This window comes from Leiobunum rupestre, chromosome 6 (assembly GCF_980474605.1).
Source record: "Leiobunum rupestre chromosome 6, qqLeiRupe1.1.hap1, whole genome shotgun sequence".
Classification (NCBI taxonomy): Eukaryota; Metazoa; Arthropoda; class Arachnida; order Opiliones; family Sclerosomatidae; genus Leiobunum; species Leiobunum rupestre.
The window spans coordinates 1,815,143-1,830,106 of NC_143389.1; the positions used below are offsets into that span (position 1 = coordinate 1,815,143).

Consider the following 14,964-nt stretch of genomic DNA (forward strand, 5'->3'; position numbering starts at 1 on the left):
TTGTTTGTACTGGGTAAATATTCTCCAGCTTCTACTGGTTATTGACTTTCGAGACTGTCCGAGTGCTAAGGGTTACGGTAAAAGTCTCAACGTCCAAATGGCAGGGTTTCCACAAATTCTTACGATATGTGTATTATTTTCATTTTGAAATAGTATCGAGCGGGATTCAAACCCGAGCCCTCCGGCATGACAGGAGAGCGTTCTACCACAGAACCATCGGTACATGTTACGCTGCACCGAAAATTAGAATATCAGCTTAAGCGGAAGATCATATTAATAAAGTCTTACCTTTTCTTACGTCTGAAATTATAAAGGTCAAACTTGTTTAAGCGCGGTCCGCAGAGATATTGAGATAAGAGGTAGAACCCCTTGGTGGACAACATAGTTTTTGCCTATCGGTATTTACTTGGGTCATTTATGAAAACAGTTTTAAGTTTTTTACATAGCGCTCTTATGCCTTTTCGCTTTGCTTACATTACTCCTAACTTCGTAATTTATTTTACGTCTCTTCTTATCGACTTCAAATGTGTGATAAATTTGTTTAATGTAGTAACGTTGGTTTTGTTCATATTGAGATACGCGCTGTTGTTTTCTAACAAGTGTGGGTTCGGTTAATGCTCGGAATAACTTTGATTAAAGTAACATTCCAAATATTTTAATTGACAAAACATTGGATAAATAAAAATTGAATATATTTTGACTTGAATTAAATATATTTCTTATAGAATTACATCAATTTTGAATTAGCAAGAAAATACCTTTGTGATCCATATGACGTAAGTGAATTCTCAGAAATGTACCTATAATAGAAATAATAAATATACTTAAGTTTCAAGAGTAACTGAAAAAGCTGTCCATATTTCGTGGAATGAGAAGTTTTCTTTAGCCAAAACTATCGAATAACACCTAATTTTGGTTTCCCCAAAAAAAGATTATATCCAAAATATTTATCGCAACTTTATTTGTTTCGACAAAAAAATCCTCGTTGTTTAAATGTGGGGATATGACGTCCGTACCTCACCATGTAAAATCAACGGGATCCTACCTTTTCACCCTACCCATATTGTTTTAAGACTAACGGAAATTTCATATGAGATAAATTTCATATCACTTCATAACAGTTCTGATTAGGTTTAATTTAATACTTTCAAAGTTTAATTTGAACATGTATTGATTATTTTTAATCGTACGGTTTTAATCCAGGCAACGCTTTGTGGTACCAGACTTTGTAAGGTATTTTATTGAGTTTACATCTTTTCGCTGCTGTCATCTTGATGGGTGTCATTTGTTGCTCAAAATAATTATAATCTAGATTTGCTAAAGTCTATGTTTAACAAATCAGTCTAGACACATTAATGAAAATGTTGGGTACTGGAAATGCTACAACAAAATCTATGCAAACATATTCAAACTATACTTGAAGTATATACAGCACATTTATTAAAACTTTCTAATTAATTTTATGTATAGAAAAAAACTGCATGGATATAAAAATTGCATTAATAAATCTATTGAATTAACATACAACCTGTTAGAAATATTTGAATATATATAGAAAAAAAAGGCGTTAGAAATTAGTTACATAATAAAACCTGATAAATTAACGCCAATTCGCGTGGTTAAACAAATTCGGACCTGTTTCGCTCATACGTTTTGGCAAAACAAATTTTTTTTGACGACAGTCGAATAATAAGATAAACCAACCTAGCGAGAGAAAGGGGTGATAAGGGATAGCACCCGCAGCCTGCACCCTCCACGGCGTGTTGCTTTGCAGAGTGTTGAAGCCAAAGCTCGAAAGACTAACGTCCATCGTACCAAGCGCTCCTTATTATATAGATAGATAGCGGCTTCAGACAGTTTGAAAATCTATTTCCTGGGAATCAAGAAAGCAACGCACCGTCGCTTTATCCAATAATGAAGCCGAGTATATGGCTGTATCCGATGTAGCAAAATAAGCGTTCTTTCTGCGTGGTTTCCTGAGATGATTGCGGTATATAACAAGGAGCACAGAAACTGCTGTGAAATCCTGTTTTCCATGCCAGAACAAAACACATGGATATCAGGCACCATTACATACGGAATTCCTCTGAGAAAGAATTGATCAACGTCCAGTACATGCTAACTGAGGAAATGCCCGCTCATGTCCTAACCAAAGCATTATTTGGTCTGAAACATCAATCCCGTGTTCAAGGTCTTGGTATCCCCTTGTTCACTTTAGAAGAAACTGTTTATTAATTCTGTAATTTTTAACTATTCTACAAATCCTTGAGTTGTTTTTCTTGAAGTTCCAACAGGAATGAACAGTTCCTTTTTGTAATAGGGTGAATAGGTAGGGGCCCGTAGACTTAACATAGGAGTGTCCCACACGAGCGTTTACTGCCATCTTAAAAATGGCCGACAAAACAGACTGTTTTATTTCATTTCGCCCATTAATTTACAAACAGTTTCATTTCATAAAACGATGGGTTTTTTTTATAATCTTTAGAGCGACATATTTAATTACGTGCAAGTTAAGAATTTCTAAGTTTTTCAAAGGTTTTTTAAGATAAAGTTTTGCGGTTTTTGGAAATTTTATTATTTAATTTTCATTCAAAGTCGGTGATAACCAGCTTTTAAATATCTTTACAGGTGTTTCATGGAAAAGCACAAATCAATAAAAACATTCCACAAATTGTTCCCCATTCTTTGTTATTAAGAAGGTTTTCCCACGAGGGTTTCTTAAATCTTGTAGATTTTTATGGTAATAGAAAGTGTAGGGAGCTGTTGGCTCGCGTGGCATGAAGGGCTTGCCATCACCCTCCTACGCATTGTAACCCGGCCAACTAAATTAAAGGCAATAAACGTCGCTAGATGACTTAGCTTAGGGTATTTGCCTAGCTGATTATTATTATTATTGAAGAAAAGGGAGTGGAGAAAGTAGCTTAATCGCAGCCTTTCCTTAAAGAAAAAGCTTCAAAACCCCAAATTTAAAAGTTCATTTTTCAACCAATTCGTTCAGCATTTATATGTTAATAAAAATATTCCGAATCACTTACCAGAACCACGCTTCAAAAAAATATCAATGCCTAAAACCTGGGGAATACAATTAGTAGTTTAATTAGAAAAACGTCTTAAGCCCCGTTTTCAATTACGATAAATTTCAGGCTTTTCGCTTTTGCTTTTTTATTTAAAAATAATCATATATCAAATCCATTTAGATATCTGCTTCGCGTGACAATAAAACCGATAGAGAAGCTTCTCGCGGTTGGTTTTGACGCGAAAGCGTAATTTTTTTAAGAAAAATTCGTGATTGAAAACGGGGCTTTAGATATCTCATATAGGGTGAGTGAGGGTAAGAATGGACATGGCGAAGTTTGGACACTTTGGAAAAATATTTAATTGAAAATTTATTCTTTGATGCCAAAGCGCAAAATTGGTCTCATTTTGAAGCCTTAAACATACTCTAAAACATGCAATTTATTACTAAATATTTACACCGCGACAGATTATACAGCAAGTCTTCAAATAAAACAACTAAAATTATCGAAAAAAATGTCTTGAAATTTCATTGGAAATTTCGTTTTGCGGCTTAGGAAATTAGATATAGCATGCAAATATGAAATGGTGAGATAAAAATAAATTGTTTAAGCATTATTTTAAGCAATTTGGCGTTTTTCTAGTACACGAAATTTATAATTTAATGAAGGTTTTGCCTTTTTTAAAGTTTAAGATTGGACAGCCTACTTTGTGATCAATCACATGTCGATTGTATTCAATTTTAAACGAGGTAGGATTTAGTTTAAAGTCTTTCCTTGAAAGGAAACTTTAAAAACAAGTTTTCATATTCAAATTTCCCGGGAAAGCAGACGGCTGACTGTGTACGGCTGTGAGGTTGGAGCTCTACGAAACACGTAGCTATGAGGCTGCCTCGCTTACATTGTTAGTGAAGGAGAGTCGAGGGGTCCGACAGTCGACACTCTTCCAAATTTCAAATTACGTATTAAATTTTAGAAAATCTTTTCAAATTTCTCAAATGTTTTGGAAAATTTTATTTTTTTTATCGATTCCAACAAATTTCTCAAATTTAATAAATCTTATGAAATTTGATGGTTTTCCGCAAAAATTTTATGAAATTTGAATTGAAATTTTAGCAAATCTTGAGAAAATTCATAAATTTCTACGGGAAATTTAAGAAATCTTCAAAATTTAGAAATTTACAAAAAAAAACCCCGAAGGAGAAATTTCCAAAGATACCGTAAACTATTTCTGTGATAACTGGACACGGGAAGTATAATATGTAATATATTAATATTTTTATATATTAATATTGTAATATTACAATATCTACCTTTCTTGTCCATAGTTTTCCTAATAGTGTCCAAAGTTAGCACCCCCCAGGCTAATTCAAAACTATTTTGTCCAATGTTTGACTTACTCACTTCATTTCTTAAAATAATTATTGTTTTAAAAATTTACAAATTTAAATACCAAAAACCAGAATATATTAAAAATGAACATTCATTATTTGTATTTCAAATCGTTTTAAAATGGTCTACTCTCAATTTGTGTTTTTAAATCGAATTTTACAAAAAGTGTCCTTTCTTACCCTCACTCACCATAGTATAAATTAAATATATTTATCTTGCTTTAAATAGAATTAATTCAATTAATTAGTAAATAATTTTTATGGGTTTGTCAATTAGGGGGCTCCACTTGTCTTGAAGGTTAATTTTTATTTTATAGAAAAGTAACATTCGTTCAGAGTGTTGGGTAAAAAATAAATTTATTTTATTACTGGAATATTTTATTCAATGAAAAATCGTTATTTACTTAAAGTTCAAGTTCAAGTTTTTTTATTACTGCCAATCTAGAGTATTTACAATATACTGGGATTCAAGGGCCAAGCGACGTATAGACCTTTTGATTTAAAATAACAATCTTCGTATAATTATGATTTGGAAAGGAAAAATACTTACTTGTAAAAATAGTTATTTTACTCATTATAAATATTTTTGCACTGGTAAATTAATGACAGGGGTTTTCTGTTGCTACTTTATCGTTATGATAGGTTTATAACATTAACGTAAATTTGCGGAAATCTTAGTTAAAATGTTACAAAGCTCTTACTTCAATATTTATCAATATACTTAGTCATGAACTTTACGCTTTTCGACCCTTTGGTTAATATGATTAAATATTAATTTGCAATCTAATTTAATTATAAAAACAACTATTAGATGAATAAATGTTAGTTGGACACCAAAGCCAAAAATTGTCGTAAATTAAAATTTTTAGGATGGTAAAATTATTTGACATATCTATAAAATCGATTTCCGGAAGTTCCCCGTCAAAACGACTGCCTTCGCAGTTCTTGCACGTTTTGGTTGTCTTTTAAATTGAAATATTTATTAATATAATATTAACTCGTGCAATTCCACAATACACTAGTTAAACATGGACTTAAGCGACTTTGAATTAAATTCCAAAATAAAAAATGCGTAAACCCACATATTATAATATTCTAAATACAAGTGGCTATCTTTAGAAATTTATAATTTGCAAGTAATAATCCAGGCACATTGTTTTAGTGTCTCTTAGGTATGGTGTCATCCGACTTAGATGAGCCAACGCTTCTACATATAAATGTTTGTAATTTTTTGGACGCAATGTAACAAAACCGGTGTTTTTGGCGGACAATGGCAAAAATAGTGAAAATAGCTCAATCCGGGCCCCGGGGTACTCCAACAGGAAAGGGAAAACTACCTTACTGTATTTTTTTAAAAATACGTTATGATTTATGAATGGCCTATTTATTTATTTAATCCCCGGATTATAGTGTAATGTATAAACCTACAACAAATTTAATTAAGCAAAGTTATTCAAATTACGCTAAGATAATATTTTAGAATTTTCATTTTATACCTCTACTGTTATTATATCATTTTAGATAGACGATGACCTAAAAAAGGTAAACAGCTTGATTTTATTCGGAAGCGACTAATCATTGCAATTGGGACTAATAGAGAACAAACAAAATTTAGCACCAGTTAATTAAATGAAAAATTAAGGCTCGCTTTCTTTATCAGCGCAACAAACCACTTGGATAAAATTTCAAGAATAATGCATAGTTTAAAATAGTATTAAAAGTAAAATATCTTATTTCTTTTCGAGGTGCTAAATGACAAGCTATATATCTAATAGGCTGCAAATGAACTTGCTTTGTTATTACATCGGTTTATGTATAGTTTACCAATCGAAAGTTGCAGTACACTATTTTCATAATTGTTTCATGATTTTTGTTTAATAACTCTTTAAAATGAGTTAAATACATGTTTATTTAAATATCTTATTTTAACGGTCTTTTATCAGCTTACAAAAAGTTGCGTTGTTGTCTCCTGCAGGATTTTAACAAAAGTTCCTATGCAGTTGAATTACAGCCTAGGCAAAATGATTTTACTGGATAACTCACTTCATAATTGAGAAAAAATTTAACGTGTTATAATCATTTAGTAATATTTTGTGAGCGCTTTTTTTAAAATAAGGTTATATTTGGTTATAGTAATATAAATTAATATTTTAATTTCAATACTGAAGTCGGTTGCTTGACAATTAATATTTGGTTGCAACAAAATTTTTGAATAATTAAAATTGGAAACCATAGCATCGTTAAGTCGCTCTTTTTCGAATACACAAATGAATATACTCACAAGTTGTCCTTCTTTTCATTTTAAGGCTTGCTCAAAGTGGAAACAGGTATTACAATACTTGAAAATTTCACGGTATTTATAAAAATATTAATATTTTATTTTAATACAGTTTAGGACAACGTTTTATAAGACACATAAGGTAAGTTTTTTCGGTGCTTTAGAGTCATAGAACAATACCTACAACATAAATATTATACTATCATACGTACTCAAAATGCTTTTCTTCGTTTCTTAATAAATGCGTTTTACAGCAAAAATTGGACAATTTAAAAATCCTTTAGGCTATGAGGACCAAAGCGTCAGACATTCAGGCAAATTAAGTTGAATAACATAGATTTCAATTTTAGGCCTAATTTTTGATACATCAGTAAATGTTTTATGAAACATATAATTAAAACGAAGCTAATAACGTACAGCTTTTTAAGGAATATTAATCGATTCATTTTAAAAATTTAAACATATTTTTTTCATTTTTTTTTTTTTAATTTTGAAATGTGAATGCCCTTTAGTTTTATTTGATAAATTGGCATTCACAGTTTTAGTCAGACTATGATTGTATTGATCAACCAGCCTTTTATAAATATAAGGTCGAAATAAACCGAGGGGTAAGACAGCCTCAGATAATCTGTACACCGAGTTCGTGCATTTAGCACTGTTAAAGGTATATATTTTCAAGAGTTCGCGAGTTCCATTTAGCACTGTCAAAGGTACGGCAGTGTACACTGAGTCCACAGAGTGTCTTACCCCTCGAAATAAACAAGGATTCAGAAAAGTTTCAACAATGATGAAGCCGAAGAGCTAACCACTTCCTCAAATAATGTACACCGATAACAGCGAGTACAGCCTTTGGTAGTGCTAAATTTGTAATCGATTACGTTATCACTTTAGTACAGTCAAAGCTATGGCCTTTTACACCGATTACGGATAGTGGTTAGCCCCTCGGATAAAGCTAACGACTTAAATATTTAAGAAAAAAATTAAATATGTAAGGTATTATTTAATCAGTATCTTTAATATAACAAACGTGTTTTTATTTTTTGCGTATTTAAACCAGCTTTATGGAATAAGAGTGACTGTAAATTCCAAAGATTCGTAATAAAAAATAGAAACATTTCTTAAGATAAAATATTTTGCAGTAATATTTTCATCAATAAATAAAAATTAAATATTTTCCATCTCCAATTCATTAACATTCAAAAATAAACTTTTACGGTAAAACCAAATTTTTAAATTAACTTCTCTGTAAATGTTAATCAAATTAATTTAAAAACTATGGCAAGATATACGTTAATATTTAATTTTTTTATAGGAAATAATATGTTACACACAACTTTCAAAAATGTACACTGGATTTAACGGGTATTGAAATTTACGCGTTTAGTGGTAAAGATTTGTACGGCTGAATTATTGACGTTAATAAAGAAAACAGAATAGCTTCTTGATTTTATTTAATAAAACTGAAAAATTAACGACTGGTGGTTTATACTTAACTTCTTTATACGAAATCTTCTATTTAATAAAAGTCAGATAACGTTTCATTGAAGATTAAAAGAAGAGCTTTAAAGTCCCAAATAAAAATATTATTTTTTCTACTTTTAGGGCCAACTTAAAAGATTGAACTTGATTCATTGAAATCAAATAAATAATACCCTTACTAAACGGCTTCAAGAGTGGAATGTAGACGATCCAAACCAACGAATCGATTATTGTAAATATGTTTATACAAAACTTAAAAATAATTCTTTATTCAGAAATATTTGGTTTAGTGTCGTTGCTGTGATATTTAAAATTAACACACTTACTTAGACACAAAAAACTAAATGTGTAGTCTGTTATTATGGAAAACCCCATCGTGGGACCCATTTTTATACGAGTGTCTCAATCCCGATCCTGTACGCATCTCTGACTCGCTGATTTCCTCGTCTGCTTTCGTGTCGTCGTCTGTTTAATGCATTTTAGTCTCCGTCGCGTTTATCGAAGATTTTAATTTAATTTATCGACGATGGATAAAAATTATTGTTGTGGGCCTTGTTCTAAAGTATTTCATACTAGATCGTCTTTAACCAGTCATTTGAAAAGAGATCATGCCTCAATAATTTCTAACAGTATAGGAAGGACTTATAAAAATTATATGTAAAGAATCATGTCTTAAAAATATAGCATTTTCCACTGTTAGCGGACTTCTTCAATTTCAAATTTATATTGTAGCTAAATTTCTATTTCAGGGGTGAAAATTTCTAGAAAATAAAGTCAGTAAACTGTGACAGTGTAGGGAATTCATATGATATTTACAGATATTATGAAAATATTATATAATTTTTAATATATTGCATTTCCACTATTAGCGACCTAGTCAATTTCAAAAAAAAATTAGGAAAGTTTAAAATTCAGGGTTGTACATTTTGTAAAATAGATTAGTAAACTATGACAGTTAAAGAGTAAAAAATTAAAATTTACAGATATTTTAACTTCATTAGCATAGTTTTATATATTACATCTACACTAGCCAATTAGTGCCTTCATCAATTTCATACCTAAATTTAGCAAATATTTTTTAGAGTTGTAAATTTTATTGACACGAACTTAGTAAAGTCAAAAACTATCACATTTGGTAAAGTTAGTAAACATCAGATTTGGTTGAGCCTTTGATACTAAAATTTCAAACCTGAATTTAGCTAATATTTTTTAGAGTTGTAAATTTTATTGACATGAACTTAGTAAAGTCAAAAATTATCACATTTGATACTATATTAAACAGAAAATAAAGTTGAATATGCACGAGAAAATTTTAATGGTGTTTAAGATATTAACACGTCAAGTTCTTATACATTCAAGATAAAAACGTGTTTTTAAAAAATCGTTTATATAACCACAAAAAGCAGACGACGCCACGAAAGCAGACGAGAAAAACAGCGCATCAGTTCATGTCCATAAAATTTACAACTCTAAAAAATATTTTATCTTTTCAAATGACTGGTTAAAGACGATCTAGTATGAAATACTTTAGAACAAAACCCGCAACAATAATTTTTATCCATCGTCGATAAATTAAATTAAAATCTTCGATAAACGCGACGGAGACTAAAATGCATATTCGTTAAACAGACGACGCCACGAAAGCAGACGAGAAAATCAGCGAATCAGAGATGCGTACAGTATCGCGATTGAGACACTCGTAAAAATTCTACTTCAAATCGGAAACGTTTTCCCTCGACGATGTTGCCATCTATCTCAAGCGGTGGAAAACTTTAAAGCTTTACAGCAAAACAAACGAATACTTTTCATATTTGTGGATTTAGTTACGTTGATTTTACTTTCAGGTGACCTTGTTTCGGGCAAAATCAACTTAAAATTTTAACCGGAGAATTAGTCTTAGCCCTTACAAAAAATTTCTATAAGGTATTTTATAGAGTTGATCTATAAAAATTTCATAGAGTAGTCTTAAGCTATTTCTATAAAATGTTTATGGAATGTGGCTATAGAATGTTTGTGGAAAATGGGTCATTTTTCTAAAATGTTTTTTTAGAATTTCTTTAGAAACTTACTTATGATTTTAAAGATCAAAGTAAGTTATTTCTATAAACATTTTAAGGGTTTTCTATAAACCCTTTTAAAGGTTTTCTATAAACATTTTAAGGGTTTTTTAGTTTTATATTAGTGGCTTCTATAAGAATTTTAAAGAATACTTCTTTTTAAAAAGTGGAGTTTCTATTAAGATACTAAATGGTTTCTTAAGAAGCATCGTAATACTTTAAATACATTAGCTATAAAGAAGTTCAGGTCAAAATTATACTTAAATATATAATTAAAATACAATCATTTCTCAAATTATTGTTTTAATGTCCTTAAGCGAGAATGATAACAAATTTAGTCGTCTTTAAACAAGAATTATGACGAAATTAATCGTCGTTAAACGAGAATGATGACATGTGTTTAGCGTTACACTCCTTAATTTTGTTTGATAGAGTTTCCATTACTCCTCTTCTCGTTGCTGAGGGGTATCTTTTCATAGTGTATCCTAAATAAAAAGTTAATTTTAAAGAATCTCAAAATAAGTAGTGTACAGTAAGTTTAGTCTAACTGTGACCAAGCAGGTATCAACACCCAAGTTGCTAACGTTCACGCAAAACCCAAACAAAAATGTTAAATGCATACCAATAATTGCATCTGTTTTGATACGATCTAGCGCAGGCTTTGGTGATTTCGCTTTATGAGCGTTACTCGATCGGCCAGTAAGTGATTTTCCAATTAGTTCCTCCATTGTAAACAAGTGTGTTAGGAGTGATCTAGCTAGCACAGTTGGTCCAGTTGATGTTCTTAGCATCATACCTAAAACACTTCGATCTACATTTACAAGATGTCCAATGGAAACCATAGCCTATAAAAAATTTACTAAATTTAATTAAAAATTAAATTTAAGAAACAAAATATCTTACATTTTGACCTTCATCTGTTAATGCATTTGAAGTTTTAGAGTGAGATGGTCGTCCAATTTGTGTCACATGCATGTTGCTCTCATCCAAACAACTGGACCTTCCTAAGGCAGAAACTGATTCAAAATTACTGTGTTGTCTGATTGAATCAATGCAAGATCTCAATTCTGATAGCAGAGACTTAAACTCTATATTAAAAACAAAATTAAAAATACATTTTAAGGTTTCGGTAAATTTTCATAGTTACCTTTGTGATCAGAAATTTCTTCTAAATTCTTATAATTTTCTCTCTTTAACAACCTGTATTTGGTTTTCAACTCCTTATATTTGTCGCATTTGCACGGATTTGATCTGGAATTTGTGGCCTCAGTTTCTATTTCCTGCATCAAAGTGGCTTGTTGGTTTTCTCTTAACTGTTTCTTCTACAAAATTTCGAACCAACTTAATATTTCCAATTTTAAAACGTTATTTTGATATACCAATTACCTCATTTTTGTTGCTAGCTGAATCGTGACACTCCTCGTCGGGTATGCCAAGCCTACTTAAATTGTTACTTGAGATTTCAGTTCTTTTTATTTCCATTTCAGCCTGTTTTCCTAAAATTAAAATTAATTAAGTAAATGCAACCAAATTTTAGAGAGGTGATTAACCTTATATTAAAATGTATTTTAATTTGATTCAATATAATACCCTGCATTCTGAACCACTTCAAAATTTGCTGAATTACATATAAACATAAACAATAAATTTTCTATGATTTCATAAATTAAATTATTATAAATCCTTGCAGTTTGAATCACCTTTAAATACTAATTTGGACTTAAAGCATAAGAACCATTAAGTTTCCTCTAGCTTTAACATTGCTTAAAAAACTTGCCAAAGACAAGCAACTTAAAAAATCCAAATGTGATTAAGCCCTTCTAAATAAGTGTTTAATAATATTAATTAAATCATAAATTTATATTCTGATACATTGATCTTAATGTGAAGCAGTAAAAAACTATTGTTTTCTCTAACATAAGATTAGAGGATGTAAAAGTTATTATGGCCAACTTACCATAAGCAAGCAAAGTGCCAGCAGCTGCAGGTTCTCCATTTTTCCAGTGAAAATCTAATTCTTTTCCAATGAATTTTTCTGGGTCTTTAGAGATTTTTTTTTTCAAATCAGAATTATGTTTTAGACTTTCTTCTAGGCTTAAAACATCCCACATATCAGAATCGCTCCATTTCAATACAAAGAAAAGCCTCCTCCCGGACCCTTTAGACATTTTGCCTAGTTAAGATAATTAAATCTGATATTAAAAACGTATATTTAAGAATTAAAAATTATAAAATAACTTGCGAATACAATTTAGCTTACCAAATTAAATGATCGAAAACGGTCTTAGGAATTGCCTTGAATTTAAAAATAGAATGCGTTTAAAAAGCTCGGAGCACTGGGCACCGACGACGAAAGTAAAATGGCCAGATCACAAAGAGACGGTTGACCAACATACACTAGAGATTTATATATCCCCCGTACCGCACACCGGGGACGGTTGACCAACAATAAAAATTCCTATTCAACAGCGTGGGCGCGCGGCAACAGGTAGCTCAGCTGCAGCAGCTGTAAAAACGTCCCGAGCGCGAGGCTGCCAGCTACTAAAACACCACTCGAGTAGGAACTAGGAAGAGCACCAAGGTTCGTAGAGAAAAATACACAACGTACGCCTTTTGAAATTAAATATTGTTTTTACAAATTTTATGTTAAAAAATTAATATTTTTCACCGTTTAAATTTAGAATAAAAAATAATTAACCTAATTTGAATTCGGTATTAAACAACAAAATAATTTCTGACGTTGTTAATAATAATAGCGCTGCCTTCATCCACGCGAGCTGGCCGTCAGCTCCCTAGACTAACTATTACTGTTAAGTGTTAACCCCAGCAAGTTTATTTTACTATCTCCTTTGTTTTCAACTGATATGTGGTAAAGTATTAACTCGTGTTATCAGGGCACAATAAGTGTAAACTTTCGAGTATCTGTATTATTATTATTATTATTATTTTATGGTACATCTGGCAGCGCTGCTTATGTCCTGTACCTCCAGCTGATCGAACCCATGTGCTTTTTTTAAGCAGACGTCGTTAATTTCGCTGCAGTTGTTCAGTGATATTAGACGAAATAGTTTTGAATTCGAAATGGGAAAATGTGCCAACGCAAAGAAAGGATTATGGAAACTTGCAAATTACAATGGTGTCTTAAAAATACCAAGAAAGACAGAATATAGAATTAGAAATGCCAAAAACAAAAGATGTCATAACTTCAGCTTTGAACCTGATCCTAATGTTCAAAATGAACATTCCAGTCCATCTGCATCTTACCTAGCAACAAATAATAATCCCATAAATAGAATGTCGCCATGTACAAGTATATTTTCAAGTTCAACATCTTCATTAAATTCTATCGAAGGTATAAAACACTATAATAACAACTTACCATTATCATTTTTAATACCACTTGATTTTACTAATAGGTATTATAAACGAATTGCCAAATGAGCATAGTTCTTGCGAACCAACTTTATCCCGCTCAACTTCTGCCACTTCTATTTCATTATTAATGAATAACGAAGAAGTCCAGCAAAATGAATTTGAGGGTCAAACTAATAATTGTGGTCCTGATGAAAATTATGAAACTAATAATGTAAGTCTATAGTCTACGGTTTTAGTCTACCATGATAGGGGCATTGTAGAATAAAATGGGTAAGATTTTTTATTAATATATAAGAATTTAATATTCGTAGGATGGATCAAGCACCAATCCTTCCAATACAGTTGATGGAGATGCGTTAGTTGATGATGACGATGGTATTACGGATACACTAGTAAGTAAAGTGTATTGTATTAAGTAGCTATAGTAGAATGGCAGTAAGACGTTATCACCCATGCTTTTTCCTATAGATAAAAAAGCGCGATTTATTATAAAATTGTTAATGGTCATGGCTATAACTACTTGTCGTTTTGTGAAAAGACAACTAGTAAAACATAACATAGGTCTATTAAATAACAAATTTGGAGATCTTGGCTCAATAAACTAAAAATAGAAAATGAAATAAAACAGGTATAATACATCAAATTACATGTAATACCAATTACATTGAAATACAAAACCGAGATAGGGGCCTGGAAAATCATCTGAATTAAAATTATAATTATATAATGGGGGGAGGTGCAAAATATTAGCCAGAGAGGAAACATTTATTTATTATTAAGAATATATTTGAGCTTTAGCAACAATAATGAGTGATTAAAGTTAATTATAAACCTGAATATTTTAGTTTTTTACTAAGCAAATAATTATATTTTAGGAAGAAGAACTGTACGCTGGTTCAACTTTAACGTTGAAACAAAGTCTGTTATTGACTATGGCACATGTCATTCGATACCAAGAAAGCAAGGAAGCCACAGCTTCACTACTAAAGCTTCTAATGTTTCATATGCCATGCAATACACAATTACCGCAATCGTTATATCTGTTTTATAGATATTTTGAACACGCTAAGTCTCAGTACCGTTTTCATATGTATTGTGCTAAATGTAGTGGTTATATTGGTATAACAGAGAAACAATGCCCATTTTGCCAATGTCTGGTGTCTTATGAGAGGGCTCTTGAAAAGGGCAATTATTTTCTGGTTTTTGAAATTGAAGACCAAATTAAAGCTCTGTTAGAGAAAGAAGAAGCTATGAAAGAAATAAATGGAAAGCCACAATCTAAATTGCATGGATTGAAAGATGGAAATTGCTACAAATGTCTACCAATAGGAAAAGATGATCTCTCAGTTACGTGGAATACAGATGGGGTA

At 31.1% G+C, this 14,964-nt stretch overlaps 1 protein-coding gene across 1 annotated transcript; it reads right to left on the reverse strand.

The window, feature by feature from the left end:
- Nucleotides 1–10,585: 10,585 nt before the first annotated feature.
- Nucleotides 10,586–12,387, reverse strand: LOC149937652 (uncharacterized). The gene is made up of 6 exons (XM_090177751.1): nucleotides 12,177–12,387; nucleotides 11,606–11,715; nucleotides 11,367–11,541; nucleotides 11,123–11,307; nucleotides 10,842–11,064; nucleotides 10,586–10,704 (listed from the first exon to the last, which is right to left on the reverse strand). Exons 1-6 carry the CDS (start codon nucleotides 12,385–12,387, stop codon nucleotides 10,586–10,588), a joined length of 1,023 nt encoding a protein of 340 aa, XP_090033877.1.
- Nucleotides 12,388–14,964: the final 2,577 nt, after the last annotated feature.